This window comes from Hyla sarda, chromosome 7, assembly GCF_029499605.1.
Source record: "Hyla sarda isolate aHylSar1 chromosome 7, aHylSar1.hap1, whole genome shotgun sequence".
NCBI lineage: Eukaryota > Metazoa > Chordata > Amphibia > Anura > Hylidae > Hyla > Hyla sarda.
The window spans coordinates 119,425,037-119,441,389 of record NC_079195.1 but is presented as its reverse complement, the minus strand read 5'-3'; the positions used below and the strand labels follow the sequence as shown (position 1 = coordinate 119,441,389).

At 42.1% G+C, this 16,353-nt stretch overlaps 1 protein-coding gene across 2 annotated transcripts in view; it reads left to right on the top strand.

The window, feature by feature from the left end:
• Positions 1 to 13,351, top strand: part of LOC130282380 (transmembrane protein 150A-like) — a 179,465-nt gene extending 166,114 nt beyond the window's left edge. For both annotated transcript variants that reach the window (XM_056530572.1, XM_056530571.1), the window contains one exon: positions 11,585 to 13,351. In XM_056530572.1, coding sequence (XP_056386547.1) covers positions 11,585 to 11,829 — 245 coding nt within the window. In that variant the 3' untranslated portion in view covers positions 11,830 to 13,351. The remainder of the gene's footprint in view (positions 1 to 11,584) is intronic.
• The last annotated feature ends 3,002 nt before the right edge of the window (positions 13,352 to 16,353 follow it).

Genomic DNA, 16,353 nt, shown 5'->3' with positions numbered 1-16,353 from the left:
CACACAAAGGGAATAAACATGTGTATAGCAAAACATGTTACTGCAATCCTTTTCTTTGAGAAATACTTCATTTTCTAGAAAAATTTCTGGGGTGCAAACATTTACGGCCATGACTGTATGTATATAAAGCAGAGATTGTTGCCTTCCTAGGCTGCAGACCTACCATGTCCTCAAAGAGGGAGGGAAACACTTCAGAGGATGGGTTACGAAGTCTAGAGGTAGAGAAAGAAAGAAACTGAGATACATGGAGAAAATGAGAAAGCGGCAGATAGAAGTTAGTTAATAATTCTCGCGGTGCAAGCCATCGCCGTTCCTCAGCATGCATCAGCTGCTTCGCCAAGTTGATCCCCCTGTGACGCCAGGTCTAAAAGAAACTGTCCTCCCTGCCCGGAGTAAATTCCGGGTGACCCCAGAGATTGAGACACCCAGACAGCAGAAAAGGGAAGCCGTAAGCTTTACGAATCAGGATGGTGTCCCTAATCGTCGAGAGCTTTATATGGGTGGGAAGGCACGGAATGCGAGTGTGTAAACAGGACACCAAATTCCACAGAATCCCACTCCTCCATCGGCCCGATATAACATACATTTTTGTAAAGCAATTTGCAGGCCCACCCATATAAAGTGCATAAAAACTGAGTTGAGAGAGATCACATCTTTATGTTTCAACACAATAGGCAACGTATGTAATGATATGAGTCTAGGAAAACTGATCATTTTGATCAGATGGCATATACCCAGAAAGGAGATTGGTAAATGACTCCAACAACTTAGTTCGTCCTGTCTGTTTAAACGAAGGGGGTTTGTTCAATGTGTAATTTTAATCCCCAGGTAGGTCATAAAGGTTTTAACAAGATCCCTGGGTATGCCCAAAGTACTCCAGAAGCAGGTTTAGGGGGCCCTAGTGGGAGGAGTTCACATTTCAGTTGGTAAATTTTATAGCCCGAGAAGGTCCCAAAGTGGTCCAATGCGGAAATCAGAAGGGCATAATGGGCTCCTGGGTCAGCTCAGAAAGATCAAAACATTGTCCGTAAAAAGGGTTCGGATGCCAGATTAAGAGGGGGGGACAGGGGACATCACTGCCACTTTCCCTTAAAGAGGGGAAAGGGCAGTTACAGAATGCCAGAGGTATGAATTTGTGCCTGTAGGCATACAAAAGGTTTGAAAGTGACCGGTGATGACGATCTTGTCCAGCACCATCCCGAGCCAGTCCCACCTAACATTATGAAATGCCTTTTCAGCGTCCAGGGCCAGTAACAGCGGTTGCTCTCCAGCAGGGCTGCCATCAGAAATTTCGGGGCCCCTTACACAGCTCAAGGCCTAACCCCCCCCCCCAATGGTCTGCCCCAAATGTTATTTTATTTTCTAATTATAGAGCAGAATGCAGAGCTGTATGAGACTGTGCTATTAAAGGAGTAGTCTGGTGAAATATAACTTAGGGGATAAGTTATGGATCACGGGGGGTCCGAGCATTGGGCACCCTGCTATCTCCTGCACGGGGGCCCTGACAGTCGGCTGGAAGGGGGGCATGCCGTACCCCGCACGAAGCGCCGGCTGACACGCTCCTCCATGTACCCATAGAAATACATGGAGGCGGTCAGGTAGCAGCGGATTTTTGCCAGGTTTTAGTAGGAGCTTAATGGTGGCAGTATTAGAGTGCAGGGGCAGGGAACCGGAGTGAAGGAGTTGGTTGAAGTAAGACGTTAAAGGAGGCGTCACCTGATCAACCAAGATTTTGTAGAATTCACCGGAGAACCCCTCTTTATGGTCCGGCGAACTTCTTCTTCAGTGAAGTCCGCGTTTAGAGCGTCTCGGTGATCAGGGGATATTGAGGGCAAGTGTACCGACTCCAGAAACGCCTTACCAGAAGCCATGTCCGCAGGGGAAGAAGAGTAAAGAGACATGTTATAGGTGCAGAACTAGGAGTTAATCATTTTTTGGGTCAGTGTGTGTCGTCCCGGAATCGTCATGCAAAGAGGAGAAGTGCTGGGGAGGTTTGCGGCCCTTAGCCAGACGTGCAAGGAGGCGACCAGACTTATTGCCGAAATGGAACAATTCCGCACAGAATCTAGAGTAAGCAGCCAGACATTTACACTCTGAACAAAGGTCATAGGTAGTTTCCACCACCTTCCATGCCTGACACACTGCTGCTGAGGGCTGATATATAGGAGGTGTAGGCGGATTGCAAGGCCTTACTAGCTTCTTGGAAGTGGTGGAGGGATTTTTTGCCGTGGACATATAGACAATCAGGCGACTATGAAGCACTCATTTAGCTGATTGCCAGTATAAGGGGGCATTGGAAGAATGAGCACTGTTTCACCAGGAGAACTCCGTCCACCAACTTTTCAGAGAGTCAGTAAAATTGTCATCCTTCACCATATAGGTGGGGAAGCGCCATTGAAAATCGGTACCCCACAGGAAGGAGTCAGGCAGGGAAATAGAAATAGGTGAATGGTCGGAAACCATCATAATGTGTATATCTGAGGTCGCTACACAAGTTAATAGATCCCGGGAAACCAGTAGGTAATCTATTCGGGACCATGAAGAGTGGCTATGTGAAAAGTGAGTCTCTGCTGTCCGGGTGCATCAATCGCCAAGGGTCCCTGAGGCCAGAGGATTCCAGAAACATGGAAAACACCTTGTCACTAGGTAGAGGAAGTGTAAGATCTGCAGAACCTCCCTTCTTGTCCTCTACAGTTACCACAACAGCATTCATGTTGCCACCTACTACCTTGCTGGGAATAGTATCAGCTAAAAGCTTTGTCCCAAAAGATTGGAAATAAGATTTATCTCCATTAGGAGCATAACAGTTATACAAGTTAAAGTCCCATAACGTAAATGCACCCATACCCAAAGGCCTTTCCGATCTACCTCCTGGGCTATTACTGTACCCCCAAAATTGTTGTGTATGAGAATTAGAGTGCCTGCCTTGCCTCCTATAGTTGGAGCCACAACGGCACCTACCCGAAGCTTGGACCATGTGGGTCAGATCCTCAGTGGCCAGATGAGTTTCCTGGAGCATAGCGACATAAGGATGGAGTCTATTCAGGTGGCGCAGAATCTGCATTCGCTTGTTGGGAGAATGGAGACCCTTGATGTTCCAGGACATCAAGTGCATGGCTATAGAGAGAGGGAGAAAGAGAGAGAAGAAAAAAAAAGAGGGGGGGATGGGGAAAGAGAGAAGGTGGAACTACACACTCACACGAAAAAACACACGCATTGCTTTGGTCAAGACCTAAGTACTAGGCCTCAACAGTTAGGGGTCAAAATAAGTAAGACAAAATTAAAATGCAATACTGAACCTTACAAGATACACTCAGTGCACAGGGACAGTACAGGGGCATCCTACACCATGTTAGGGACTTTTTTCTACCAGCATAGAGAACGCAGCCTCCCGGCTGGATGCATGTATGAAAAGGCAACATAGAACCCCACCCCCAAAAAAATACATTTGGAAACACCCCCTTTTAAGAACATGGAAACAACAAATACTATCCTTCCCCACCAAACAAGGGGTCCCTAGTAATCCCAGGCCCTGAGAGTAGTAGTAGGTAACAGTACAAGAGCAGACCGACTCAAACATTCGTATTTACCAGGATGGTGGGACAACATATCAGAAGGCACCATGGCGGCAGCATTTAGAGGGTCAGCGGTTAATGCCTCCAATGGTCATCCATTAAGTGACCACTGGGTAGATCGCAAGGAATCAGAAGATCTCACGCTGGGAACCGGAGCCTCGAGGAGAGATGGAAGGGGACTTCTCTTGGGAACTGCGTGTGGTCCCCCTCATGCAGCTGGATCCGGCAGGACTGTGCACAGCGGCTTCCGCAGCAGCCGGGCTGTTGAAGACTAAAGAGGAGCCATCATCATGGAAGATACGCAGGACAGCAGGGTATTGGAGTCGAAATTTAGTCTTGCGCCAGAACAGTTCAGAACACACCCCACTAAAGGCCCTGCGCCTCTTTGCCACAGGCACCGAGAAGTCCTGAAATATTAAGACCTGGCAGTCACGGATCACTAGAGGGGTGGAACGTTGTCTGAAAGCCCGTAGCAAGGCCGGGCGGTCATTATAATCTAGTAGTTTAAAGATAACTGCAATAATGGTGGGGTCGGTTTTGTTGCCCAGGTTGTGAAGATCGCATGTATGTTATGTTGTTATCGCGGATCCCAGGGTCTGCACCTAGTCTGTGTGCCCGTTCCACCCTGCAATAATGGTCAAGGCCCAGGGCATCAGAGAGTTCCATTTCACAGACACGCTGAAGATAAAAGGACGGTATTTGATCAGAGAGTACCACTATGCGTAAGTTTCTAGGTCATCTAGTTTATCCCAAAGGCTAGCCTTTTCCTGTTGGAGAGCCGATACATAAGCAGACAAATCGGCATGGCCCCTTTCCAGCGTTTTAACCTCTGCCACTGTAGCTGGGGGTTTGTGCGAGATCAGTCTGAAGCTTATCAAAGGAAGCTTGTAGGGTTGCTTCCAGTGTCCTCTGCAAGTGAGGCACGATCTGGGACATTACTTTTGCCGCCAGCGTTTTAAAATCAAACAGAGGCTGGCCTGCTGTAGTGGGTAAAGAAGGGGCTTCTGCTGGCTGTCTCTCTAAGGCTAAGTTTACACTTGGTTCTTTTTCTGGCAGTTTTTGGAAAACTGCCACTGCAGTTTTTGAGCCAAATCCAGAAGTGTATTCAAAAGGAATAGGACATATAAAGGAAGAACTTACACTTCTCCTCCCTTGTGGATCCACTTCTGACATTGGCTCAAAAACTGCAATGGCAGTTTTCTGAAAACTGCCAGAAAAAAAAACAAGTGGAAACTTAGCCTTACAGGAGCTGGCTAGAAGCTGCAGCAGATGGTAAAATGACATGTGGGTCCTCAGTAGTGCAGGGAGACTGGAGAGGAGGTTCAGGGACCTTCCCACCGCCATCTTAAGGTCGTGTGAGTCAGTGAGGAGCATGGATGAGGCAGCCCCCGGATACAGTTCTAACCTGCAGAGGTGGAGGAGCAGAGGGCGATGCAAGCGGTCTCACAGGCGAGTCACCGAGTAATCCTGCAGCTGCCTGGTATGAGAGGAGAGAGAGCTGGCGCTTCTGTTTCGCAGCAGCGGGACCACATGGCGCTGCTGATCGCTTTGAAGAGGCCAAGCAAGCTCCATCTTGAGCCGGGGTTTTCTGATGGCTGCGGAGTAAATAACGCTCCATACAGCCAGGTAAGCACCAGGAGCAGGTGGTCAGGTGTTGAGGCTGTCGGGGAGGGCGGTGGGGGGCAAGGGTGACTGATAGAGAGATGCGGTCAGGGCCGGGAGGAGCGGGAGCTCCTTTAGCGGAGTCCCCTCATGGTGGCGCCAGGACCGGAAGTCTTTTCCATTTTGCTTTTTGTTATAGTACTTCATCCTGAATATTTATTTGTAGCATGCAAAAATAGGGCTGCATTAGATTTAATTGAATATCTAAATTGAATTCTGCTATTAGATTTGGAAATGTCTGTGTTATCCTAGAATCCTGCTAAGGAGGAAAATGTAAAAGACAAAAAGAAATCCATAGTTAAAGATTAACTTAAAAACGGACAGAGGGTCATCAAGCCAAAGTTATCATAGGAACACAAAAGACTTTCAGTAGAAAAAAGACCACATGGTCTAACTAGTCTGCATGCATACAATTAAAGGGGTACTCCCCTGAAAAATATTTTTGTTTTGTTTTGTAAATTACTTCTATTTAAAAATCTTAACCCTTCCAGTACTTATCAGCTGCTATATGCTCCACAGGAAGTTCTTTTCTTTTTTAATTTCCTTTCTGTCTGACCACAGTTTTCTCTGCTGACACCTCTGTCCATTTAAGGAACTGTCCGGAGCAGGATAGGTTTGCTATGGATATTTACTTCTACTCTGGACAGTTCCTAAAATGAACAGAGGTGTCAACAGAGAACACTGGGGTCAGACAGAAAGAACTTCCTGTGGAACATACAGCAACTGATAAGTACTGGAAGGATTACAGTTTTTAAACAGAAGTAATTTACAAATCTTTAACTTTCTGGTGCCAGTTGATTTAAAAAAATTTTTTTTTCCAGTGGAGTACCCCTTTAACCCAGTAGCTTTACGACCACTCTCAGACAGATCTGCAGCACAGCCTTGCCTGTCGATGCCAGAAATCAATATGCTCAGTGCAACTCATTATGACTAAGGGCATATGACTGCCCCAAACTCGTTCGTGCCATCTACCGGTATCTGCTGTTTGGTTTTCATGCCTTTATAATAAAGATTGAAAGAAATTTTACTGGATTTGTGCTGGACATATTAATTTCTGTGTAAATCAATGATTAAACATGGCATCAAATCCACTGCAAACACAATAGGTGTGAATGTATCCTAGAATAACACATTTGCTTCTGATCTTCCAACCCCTCCCCCCTCCCCAGCTATTCTATTCTGTTGAACTAGATCAGTGGTCTCTAAACTGTGGCCCTCCAGCTGTTGCAAAACTACAGCACAGACAGGCATTGGCTACCTGGACAGCTGGGGTGTAACTTTGCAACAGCTGGAGGGCCACAGTTTGGAGATCACTGATCTAGAAGAAAGCAGACTTTTAGGAGGTGGCAACTAGTTGCACTATATTAGCAAATACCTTCTTGAATTCCAAATTACAATACAATAAAATAACAATTAAACCTGGTTTCATTAATTATATGATACAGATGATTGGGAAATGTCTGACTGTTTTAGTGCAATTGGATAATGTTCTGACATGATTTATATACACAGTGGTGTTACATGTGATGCAGTTACACCTGAACACGTGTTAGAACTAGCAGCAAATCATTAAGGTGTAGGTTAACCTCTCGTGGACGATGGTATAGAATTGCATAAGCTATCACTGTAAGATATATTTCTATAATTATTCTACAAGATGGATCAAGTCTGTTAATGGAGCAGGAAATCAGGCTAATCTATGTCTAATGTAAACTGACAGATTTGTAATGCAGTAGCTGACATGCAATACAGCTATATAGGAGTTAAAGAGGTACTCCGCCCATCTGATCGGGGGGTCCCGTTGTTGGTGACCCCAGCGATCTCGGCTGCGGCATCCCAGGCAGCTTCGCTCCATGCCAGAAGACTGCCAATGCAGGGCGGAGGCTCGTGATGTCACACCCATGCCCCTTCAATGAAAGTCTATAAGAGGGGGGCGGTGACGGCCATCACGCCATCTCCTATAGACTATAGGGGACGTGGCCATGACATCAGGAGGGGGGCATGGCTGTGACTTCACGAGTCTTCAGTGCTGCACCCGACGCTCTAGGGAGATTGCGGGGGTCCCCAGCAGCAGGACCCCGGCAATCAGACATCTTATCCCCTATCCTTTGGATAGGGGATAAGATGTCTAGGGACAGAGTACCCCTTTAAAGACTGTACCCCTTTAAAGATTTTTGTAATGTTTAAATTATTCTACCTTTTGCATTCTGATGCTAATAAGTTGCTTTAAAAGAATGAGTAGTTAGGCTGTGTTCACACTCCAGAATTTCTGCATGGAATTATGTATGAACATTCTGCATGAATTTAACCCCTTAAGGACCAAGGATGTACCGGTACGTCCTAAATCCTCTCCCTTACTATAAGCAGAGGCCAGGGTGTGGCCTCGCGTCATAGCGGGTCGGGCCCGGCCTTTAACAACGGCCAGTACCCGTGGCTAATAGCGCGCAGCACTGATCGTGGTGCCGCGCGCTATTAACCCTTTAGACGCAGCGTTTAAAGTTGAATGCTGCGTCTAAAGTGAAAGTAAACCAATGCCAGTTAGCTCAGGGAGCTGTTCAGGATCTCTGCGGAGGGTCCCCTTACCTTATTCCTGTTGTCCGATCGCCGAATGACTGCTCAGTGCCTGAGACCCAGGCTTGAGCAATCAAGTGGCAGAATCATTGATCAATGTAAAAGATCAGTGTGTGCAGTATTATAGCCCCCTATGGGAGCTATAACACTGCAAAAAAAAAAGTAAATAAAGATCATTTAACCCCATCCGTGATAAAAGTTTGAATCACCTCCCTTTTCCCATTTAAAAAAACAAAACATGTCAATAAAAAATAAAAAAATAAACATGTGGTATCGCAGCGTGTGGAAATGTCCGAATTATAAAAATATATAGTTAATTAAACCGCACGGTCAATGGCGTACGTGCCAAAATAATGTATTTTTGGTCACTTTTTATATCATGAAAAAATGAATAAAAAGCAATAAAGTCCGATCAATACAAAAATGGTACCGCTAAAAACTTCAGATCATGGTGCAAAAAATTTGCCCTCATACCACCCCGTACGCGAAAAAATTAAAAAGTTATAGGGGTCAGAAGATGACAATTTTAAACGTATACATTTTCCTGCATGTAGTTATGATGTAAGTAATACAAAATCAAACCTATATAAGTAGTGGATCATTTTAATCTTATGGACCAATAGAATAAAGATAAGGTGTCATTTTTACCGAAAAATGTACTGCGTAGGAACGGAAGCCCCCAAAAGTTACAAAATGGTGTTTTTTCTTCAATTATGTCGCACAATATATATTTTTTTTCTGTTTCGTTGTAGATTTTTGGGTAAAATGACTAATGTCATTACAAAGTAGAATTGGTGGTGCAAAAAATAAGCCATAATATGGATTTTTAGGTGCAAAATTTAAAGAGTTATGAGTTTTCTAAAGGTAAGAAGGAAAAAATGAAAGTGCAAAAACGGAAAACCCCCTGGTCCTTAACCTCTTAAGGACGCAGGGCGTACCTGTGCGCCCTGAGCCCGGTCACGGTGTTTAAAACCGTGATCGTGACTATGACTGTTAGTCATAGCCGGGACCCTGGGCTAACAGCGCACGGCACCGATCATTGTGCCGCGTGCTATTAACCATTCAGACGCGGCGATCAAAGTTGACCGCCACATCTGAAAGTGATAGTTATATCCCGATCAGCTAGGACACGAGCGGAGACCCCCTTACCTTGCTTCGTCACGTCCGATCGGCTTTTGATTGCTCCAAGCCTGAGCTACAGGCTTGAGCAATCGAGCCCCTATCTCGCTGATCCATGCAAAGCTATGGCTTTGCAGGGATCAGGTTAAAAGATCAGTGTGTGCAGTGTTATTGGTCCCTATGGGAGCTATAGCACTGCAAAAAAAAAAAAGGTAAAAAAAAAAGGTAGCAAAGGTCATTTAACCCCTTCCCTAATAAAAGTTTGACTCACCCCCTTTTTCTCATAAAAAAAAAAACTGTGTAAATAAAAATAAACATATGTGGTATCGCCGCGTGCGTAAATGTCTGAACTATAAAAATATATCGTTAATTAAACCGCACGGTCAATGGCGTACGCGCAAAAAAATTCCAAAGTCCAACATAGCGTATTTTTTGTCACTTTTTATATAATAAAAAAATGAATAAAAAGCAATCAAAAAGTCCGATCAATGCAAAAATGGTACCGATACAAACTTCAGAACACGGCGCAATTTTTTTTTCCTGCATGTAGTTATGATTTTTTTCAGAAGTGCGACAAAATCAAACCTATATAAGTAGGGTATTGTTTTAACCATATGGACCTACAGAATAAAGAGAATGCACTGTGTAGAAACGGAAGCCCCCAAAATTTACAAAAGGATTCAATTTTGTCGCACAATGAACTTTTTTTCCGTTTTGCCGTAGATTTTTTTTTGGTAAAATGACTGTCACTGCAAAGTAGAATTGGTGGCGCAAAAAATAAGCCATCATATGGAATTTTAGGTTCAAAATTGAAAGTGTTATGATTTTTAGAAGGTGATGAGGAAAAAATGAAAATGCAAAAACGGAAAAACGCTGAGTCCTGAAGGGTTTAAGGGGTTAAAGCCAATACTTTTCAATGATATTCCACTGTCCCATTCACAAAGTAGAATTTCTGATGCAGAATTTCCCCTGCAGGAATTGCATTGAAGTGAATACAATAATTTTTTGTGGAATTTACTGGATTTACTTGAACATAGTCTTAAACGACTTAAGGCTCCTTACTGAGACTGTTCACGAGAATGGCATTGGAATTCTCTTCACATGACCTTTTAGGTTTGTCAGGCTTGGGGACCTTTTTATAGGCTTATGACTCTTATCAAAAAATTTTTTGCCAGAGACATGCCAAAAGTTTTGATCGGTTAAGATCTCTGTGCTGAGACCTCCACTTATTAGGAGAGCAAGCAGGGTGAATCGCACGCATATGCGGTGATCTCCATCCTTGGGCTGTAGAATGGAGATTGCTGCAAACTGGAGTGTGAAGCCTGCTACCATGCATTTCTCCTTCTTCATATCCCCTGTCCACTTCACCCACCGTCCTTCTAACTGCTTCCAAGACGAGAGCTTGGAGCAAGACTTGCCTGCTCAGCCCATCAGTGGCCACAGCAGTGTCCCTTTTCATCCAGTGGCAGGTGGGCAGGTCCTGCTCCAAGCTCTTGTCTTGGAAGCAGGTGAAATAGATGAATGGTGGGGGAACAGTAGGAGACTCCCTTTCCTCCCCCTTCACTTTTGTACAGCCCCAGTTATATATGATGTTTTGGTCACACCGAAGTATCCTTTTAAAATGGATAGTAAAGGACAGTCCACTTTACGTGTGTAGTTTGGCTTGGGATTTTGCTGATATTTTCCACCAAAGAGTATGTGAGTGTTGCAGGGTTAGTTAAATTGCACAGCAATTGTTTGTTTAAAAGCAAGTGCACGGCTGCTGATAGCAGCTGTCACTCACAGTCTATAACATAAATGTACATCCAGGACATAAATTTCATTCTGGTTTTTTTTGTTATCCCACTTTAGTATGCCTATGGGGTGGTTATTGGCCAAACAAATGTTTGTACGAACATTCACTTCTGATTATTGCCCAATGTAAAAGGGCACTGCAATCAGCCAACAAATGACCCAATATGTTCATTGGTTGATCGCATTGCCATAAAAAGTGTCGGCAACGCATTTTCCCATATAAACAGAGGATGTGCTACAGATAGTAGTAATAATATCCGTGGCCATTCACTCCTGAAAACTGGGTTGTGTGAATGGTCTTTTAAGTGCCGATCGACTTATATGGTGGATGGGCACCTGTAACAGGTCATTATCTGCCTGTGTAAAAGGACCTTTAGGAGGGAATTTATCAAGACTGGCATTTCACACTCCGGTCTGCTTATCGCTTCCCTGGTTTATTAGGAGGCACAGACCAATTAATACATCAGGGGGTTAAGTGGCAGCTGCGTTCTGAAATCTAGCTCTAAGCTAGTGTAGATTTTGCTTTGATTTATATAACCTCTATAATGTAAATTGTGATAAATAAAGTGTCGCAGGAGCCTTGCCACCTGTCATGCCCACTTTATGCCATGCTCTGCACCACACTTGACAATCAAGGTGAAAAATTCAAAAGGTCACAATTTTTTGTTCAAAATGTTTGCTTATTTTTATTTATGAATACTCCCCAAAATGGACAAACCTGTAGACCTTTTTCCTTATTTTCCAAAAGTAGGTAACAAATGAATTGTTTATTGCTTTGATTGCATTAGGGTTTAGTGCTAATGTTAGAAACCTATGCGATTTGTGTTTTATTTTGTTACATTTTCTTAACTCTAACTTTACAGGTGGTGTCCTTTTCATACAGGAAGGCTTTGTGCTTCAACACATGGCTGCTTTGTGTGAATGGACCTTCATAATAAATGTTCTAATTTACTATGGGACTTTTGCCTTCGAATTTGGGGCAATCTCTACTGATACCTTTCTGGTCCTCCTAAAAGCAAGCAGGGCTCCAAAAAGCTATAAGGCAGGAACCAGCACTCCAACAACTCCTCATGCTCACAGCACATCTGAGAACATGGCTATGATCTGACCGCATCACAGTATTTTTATGGACATCATATGCACCCCCTGAGCCGCCTTATGATCCTTACAAGCACGAAGACATTGCCCTCTGTAGTAGAGGCTTCGAGGGCTCATCACAGTACCAAAAAAAAAAAAAAAAAAATTAAACAACGAAAAAGCTGATAATTTTTTCTCCTGGACTGTTCTGAAGTTGGTGGGCTAGCATATGAAGTCTATATTATATGTACAGGACATTAAGGAACCGACCATAAAAAAAATGTATATTTTTATATAGGTAATTTCTATATTCAAGAGACTCTGCAACAAAAGACCAAGGCAAAGTTATTTTATGTCAGATATACAAGAGCTATAATATAGTATATGAAGATTTATCACAAAAATACTGTTTCTTGGAAAACTAAATGGTACATTCTGGCATTTCAGGTGTGATATGGGTTTATAGGCATTATGCTACCTAGGGGGCCTTATCAATTGAACAAGAAATGTAGGACCAACAAAACCAGACTGCCTTAATAAAACTAGATTATCATTCATAGACTCATTACACATATATCCCTGTATTACCCCTAGAATGTATTAAACTAATTCTTTGAGGGTTTAGGAATAGGTCTAGTTTGCTTCAATGTAGAGAGTGCATAAACCTTCTAATGCATTTTCTGGCTTGGTTGCTTCAATGTTACTTCTGCAGCCATTTATTAGGCATGGATAGGTGAAAGAAACCAATGAATGTCATGTTCTGCTATGTCCTTATAGACTGAGGTGGTAATTTACTAAGATCAGTATTTCCTATGGTCTTGAAAACTGCACTGTAGTAAGAGGCAACACATTTATTAAGCGGGGCGTGCATCTGTAGCTGCCCATGTACCATAAATGGGGATCTATGCTAGCTATTACATACATTTGAGCTGTGACATAAGTCATTTTTTGGTGTAAATATAAGAAGCCCACTGCGCTATGGGAGGCCAAGCCCTTCTTCCTGACTTCATTTTGGCAAGAGTGACATAAAGTTCAAAAATGTTGAAAATTCTTGTGCAAAACAGAGCACTGGCAAAAGCTCTTCAATAAATTAACCTCAGTGTCTAAAGGTTCAAGCAATGATAATAGTGTAACCTTGTCAATGTGAACGTGAAATAAGTCTGTATTTTTTTCAGTAAGTGGTTAACCTAACCTTTGCATTTAAATGGGCACTGTCAGATAGAAAAACGTTTTATAGGTTGTACATTTGGCAAAACATTAACCTTTCTAATATACTTCTATAAGAAAATCATTTTTCCTTTTTATAGAAATCATGGAGCACAGGCATGGACAAAGTCCAGTAAGTGAGGGTGGGCTAGCGCTCGCTTCAGACAGGGGAGAGCACAGAGGAGTGCTAGCCCACCCTCACTTACTGGACTTTGTCCATGCCTGTGCTTCAGCTTGGACAAAACCATGATTTAATAAGCCATCATTTCTATAAAAAGGAAATAAAATGGTCTTATGAAGTTTATTAAAAAGGTTAAAGGGGTATTCCATGAAAAAACTTTTTTTTATATATCAACTGGCTCCAGAAAGTTAAACAGATTTGTAAATGACTTCTATTAAAAAATCTTAATCCTTTCAATAATTATCAACTGCTGAAGTTGAGTTGTTGTTTTCTGTCCGGCAACAGTGTGCAGTTCCCGAGACAAGCAGAAATGTCAGCAGAGTAGAAGAGGTTTGCTATGGGGATTTGCTTCTAAACTGGGCGGTTCCCGAGACACGTGTCATCAGAGAGCACTTAGACAGAAAAAAAACAGCTCAACTTCAGCAACTCATAAGTACTGAAAGGATTAAGATTTTGTAATAGAAGTAATTTACAAATCTGTTTAACTTTCTGGAGCCAGTTGATATATAAAAAAAAGTTTTTTCCTGGATAACCCCTTTAATGTTTTGCCAAGATGATCAACATATAAAAAGTTTTTGATAATGCACATTTAACTGATGACATTAAAGTCATTCTAATGGAGTAGTGCTTAACTTGTTAAAGTTAGTTAAAGCAATTCATGGTATACCGCTATCTACTGATTTGGATTCCCATCATTGGGTATTGTGATTCCCATTTAGTCTAACACTTAATATAATTTAACATGCAATTGTTTTTATAGACTCAAGAATTTGCTGCACGATGGATGCCAATAGAGACCAACAGACTCCATCTAATGGGGTCTGTCAGTTTTCCAGCATGGTACCTGTCATTTCACTGGAATTTATGAGAGAAAAAATACTTCTTGCTTTTTCTTTTGTCCTGGTAATTTTCTGGAATCCGCAACTAAGGCCCCCAATGAAGTTTCTGATGCAGATGTGAACATAGCCTAAAACTGGCACATTGGGCCTCATTTACTAAGAGTGTTGGGTTTTTACTAGTGGGAAAAGTTGTTTCAGACTTGCAGGATTCCTCTCTATTTACTATTGGGAAAAGTCGGGAACATTTTCTGACCAGCTTTTTTAGGTGGATATTTCCAACTATTTATCCACAGGATTTTCTGTGTATTCATTAGTAAATTGGTTGGGTTGTGAAACCGCACCCCCTTTCTGGCCAGTCACGCCCCCTTTGCGACAGACCATGCCCCTTTTTTGGCTCTTCAGAGTGCAATGTCAGGTTTGTCGGATTTTCCAGGCGCAGACTGGCGCAGACACTCTGCGCCAAAATAACCAGACAAAAACTGGTCGGTTTCAGCTTAGTAAATGAGGCCCATTATCTGTTATAGATGTTACTTTAGTTGCAGATCTAGACCATGCCTCTTTTCTCTTATCGCACTCAATTTGCATTATGCAGTTTATATCTTAACTGAAGCAAATTAGTCTTGTTATATGGAAAATCGTGACAGTGTATGTATTCTACAGAATTGTTAACAAAAGCCCAAACGCTCTCAACTTAATCTAGTCTATTTGTTACCAACGTAACTCAATATGACAGCTCATACAGTATTGAAAGAAAGGTCACAAGTGATATCGTATACATGAAATTATTATTCAGATGTTACCCCAGTACAACATTTTAAGCAGTCATTACAGGTTTACAATACACAGAGCTGCTGCCTTTATATTCGCATAGACAGGATTCTGCCAATAGAACTTTTTCCTAGCAGAAAGGAGGGATTTGTCATTCCCTGAACCAGTGCACAGTGAGCAGGAACTGAGCTTGCAACAATTTTGCCAATTTTTTGTGCAACAATTCTACACAATTTTGCCACACTGCACTGGTACAGGGAATTATAAATTACCCCCAGAGTGTTAATTTAAAAAAAAAATACAGAACATTTCAGGTTAAGATATGAAATTCTGTTAGACCATGTAGCAAAACAAGCTTTCTACACAGGAGGTGCCTTACTAAATTCCTTTACTATGCAGAACTGCTTATTTTTATAATAATGTATGCATAAAAAAACTTTGTTGCAATGTGTTGTTCTATCTGTGCACCTTTTTTTTAAGTAGTTTCTAAAGTTTCTGGGCTAAAATAACAAAATGTTACACTTGCCTTTTAAACACACTCACTCTAATACCAACCATTTCTGGTCCGCCACTAGTGGTGATGACATGCCTTCTTGACACATAACTGCGTCAGCCAATGACTGGCCACAGCAGAGACTTTCCATGGATTTCCCTCCTATGATTGGTGATTGGCTGCTATTATCATGTGTTGCAATCCACTGGAGCAGCAGTGGATTTGAAAGCTGGGTAAGCTTTTTTTTTTTTTGCTATTTTTAACCCTGGGGTCAGAAAACCCATTTAACGGCAATATCTTGTTCCTCCCGTAATGTTGCCTGATTTCAAAAAGCCAAGATATAGTACTATGAGGGGGCTTTTTGATGACTGTTAAATATCAATATATCAGCATAACTGGCATGTAGGAAATACAAAGATTCTTCATAACTAGCATAATGGTGTCTATGCAGGGAAGAGTAAAAAATTTCAGCTTGCACATTTCACTCGAAAATTCAAAAAATTGTCATTCTAAAACATCAAGCCAATGTATTTATCCTGGATCCACTTCGTATTGCACAGAATAGAAATTAGGATATTGGGTTTAACAGACAAATACATTTTCAGGTTTTGCATGAGGCTTAAAAAGAAAACAGCCATATCTCCATGTCAAGCCAATATGCAGCTTTATTTTAGAAGTTTATTAAATATGCAATGGGTGCGGTCCTCTTTTGGGTGTATCAAACATATGTAAAAGCATAACAATGTACTGAAAGCATGTTCACTGTTGGAATCATTTACATTTTTTGTGCCAATCTGTGTTCACATTGTAAGAGATCCTGCAGTGTGAAGAGGACATACTAGTTCTGCAATGTTAAAATGAAATGATCTGTATTAGAAAAATCCTAAGGTTTTGTATTTAATTTCATCCATATAAACAATTAGGCCTCATATATTGTATAGTTTATCCTTGAAGTTTGATTGGTAAAAAAACAATATGATAAAGTATACTTTATAATGTCATAGGACCAACTTGGCTCTGTAATTCTGGTTACACTTGAACAGTCATCCTTTATCTTTGTGAATCAAC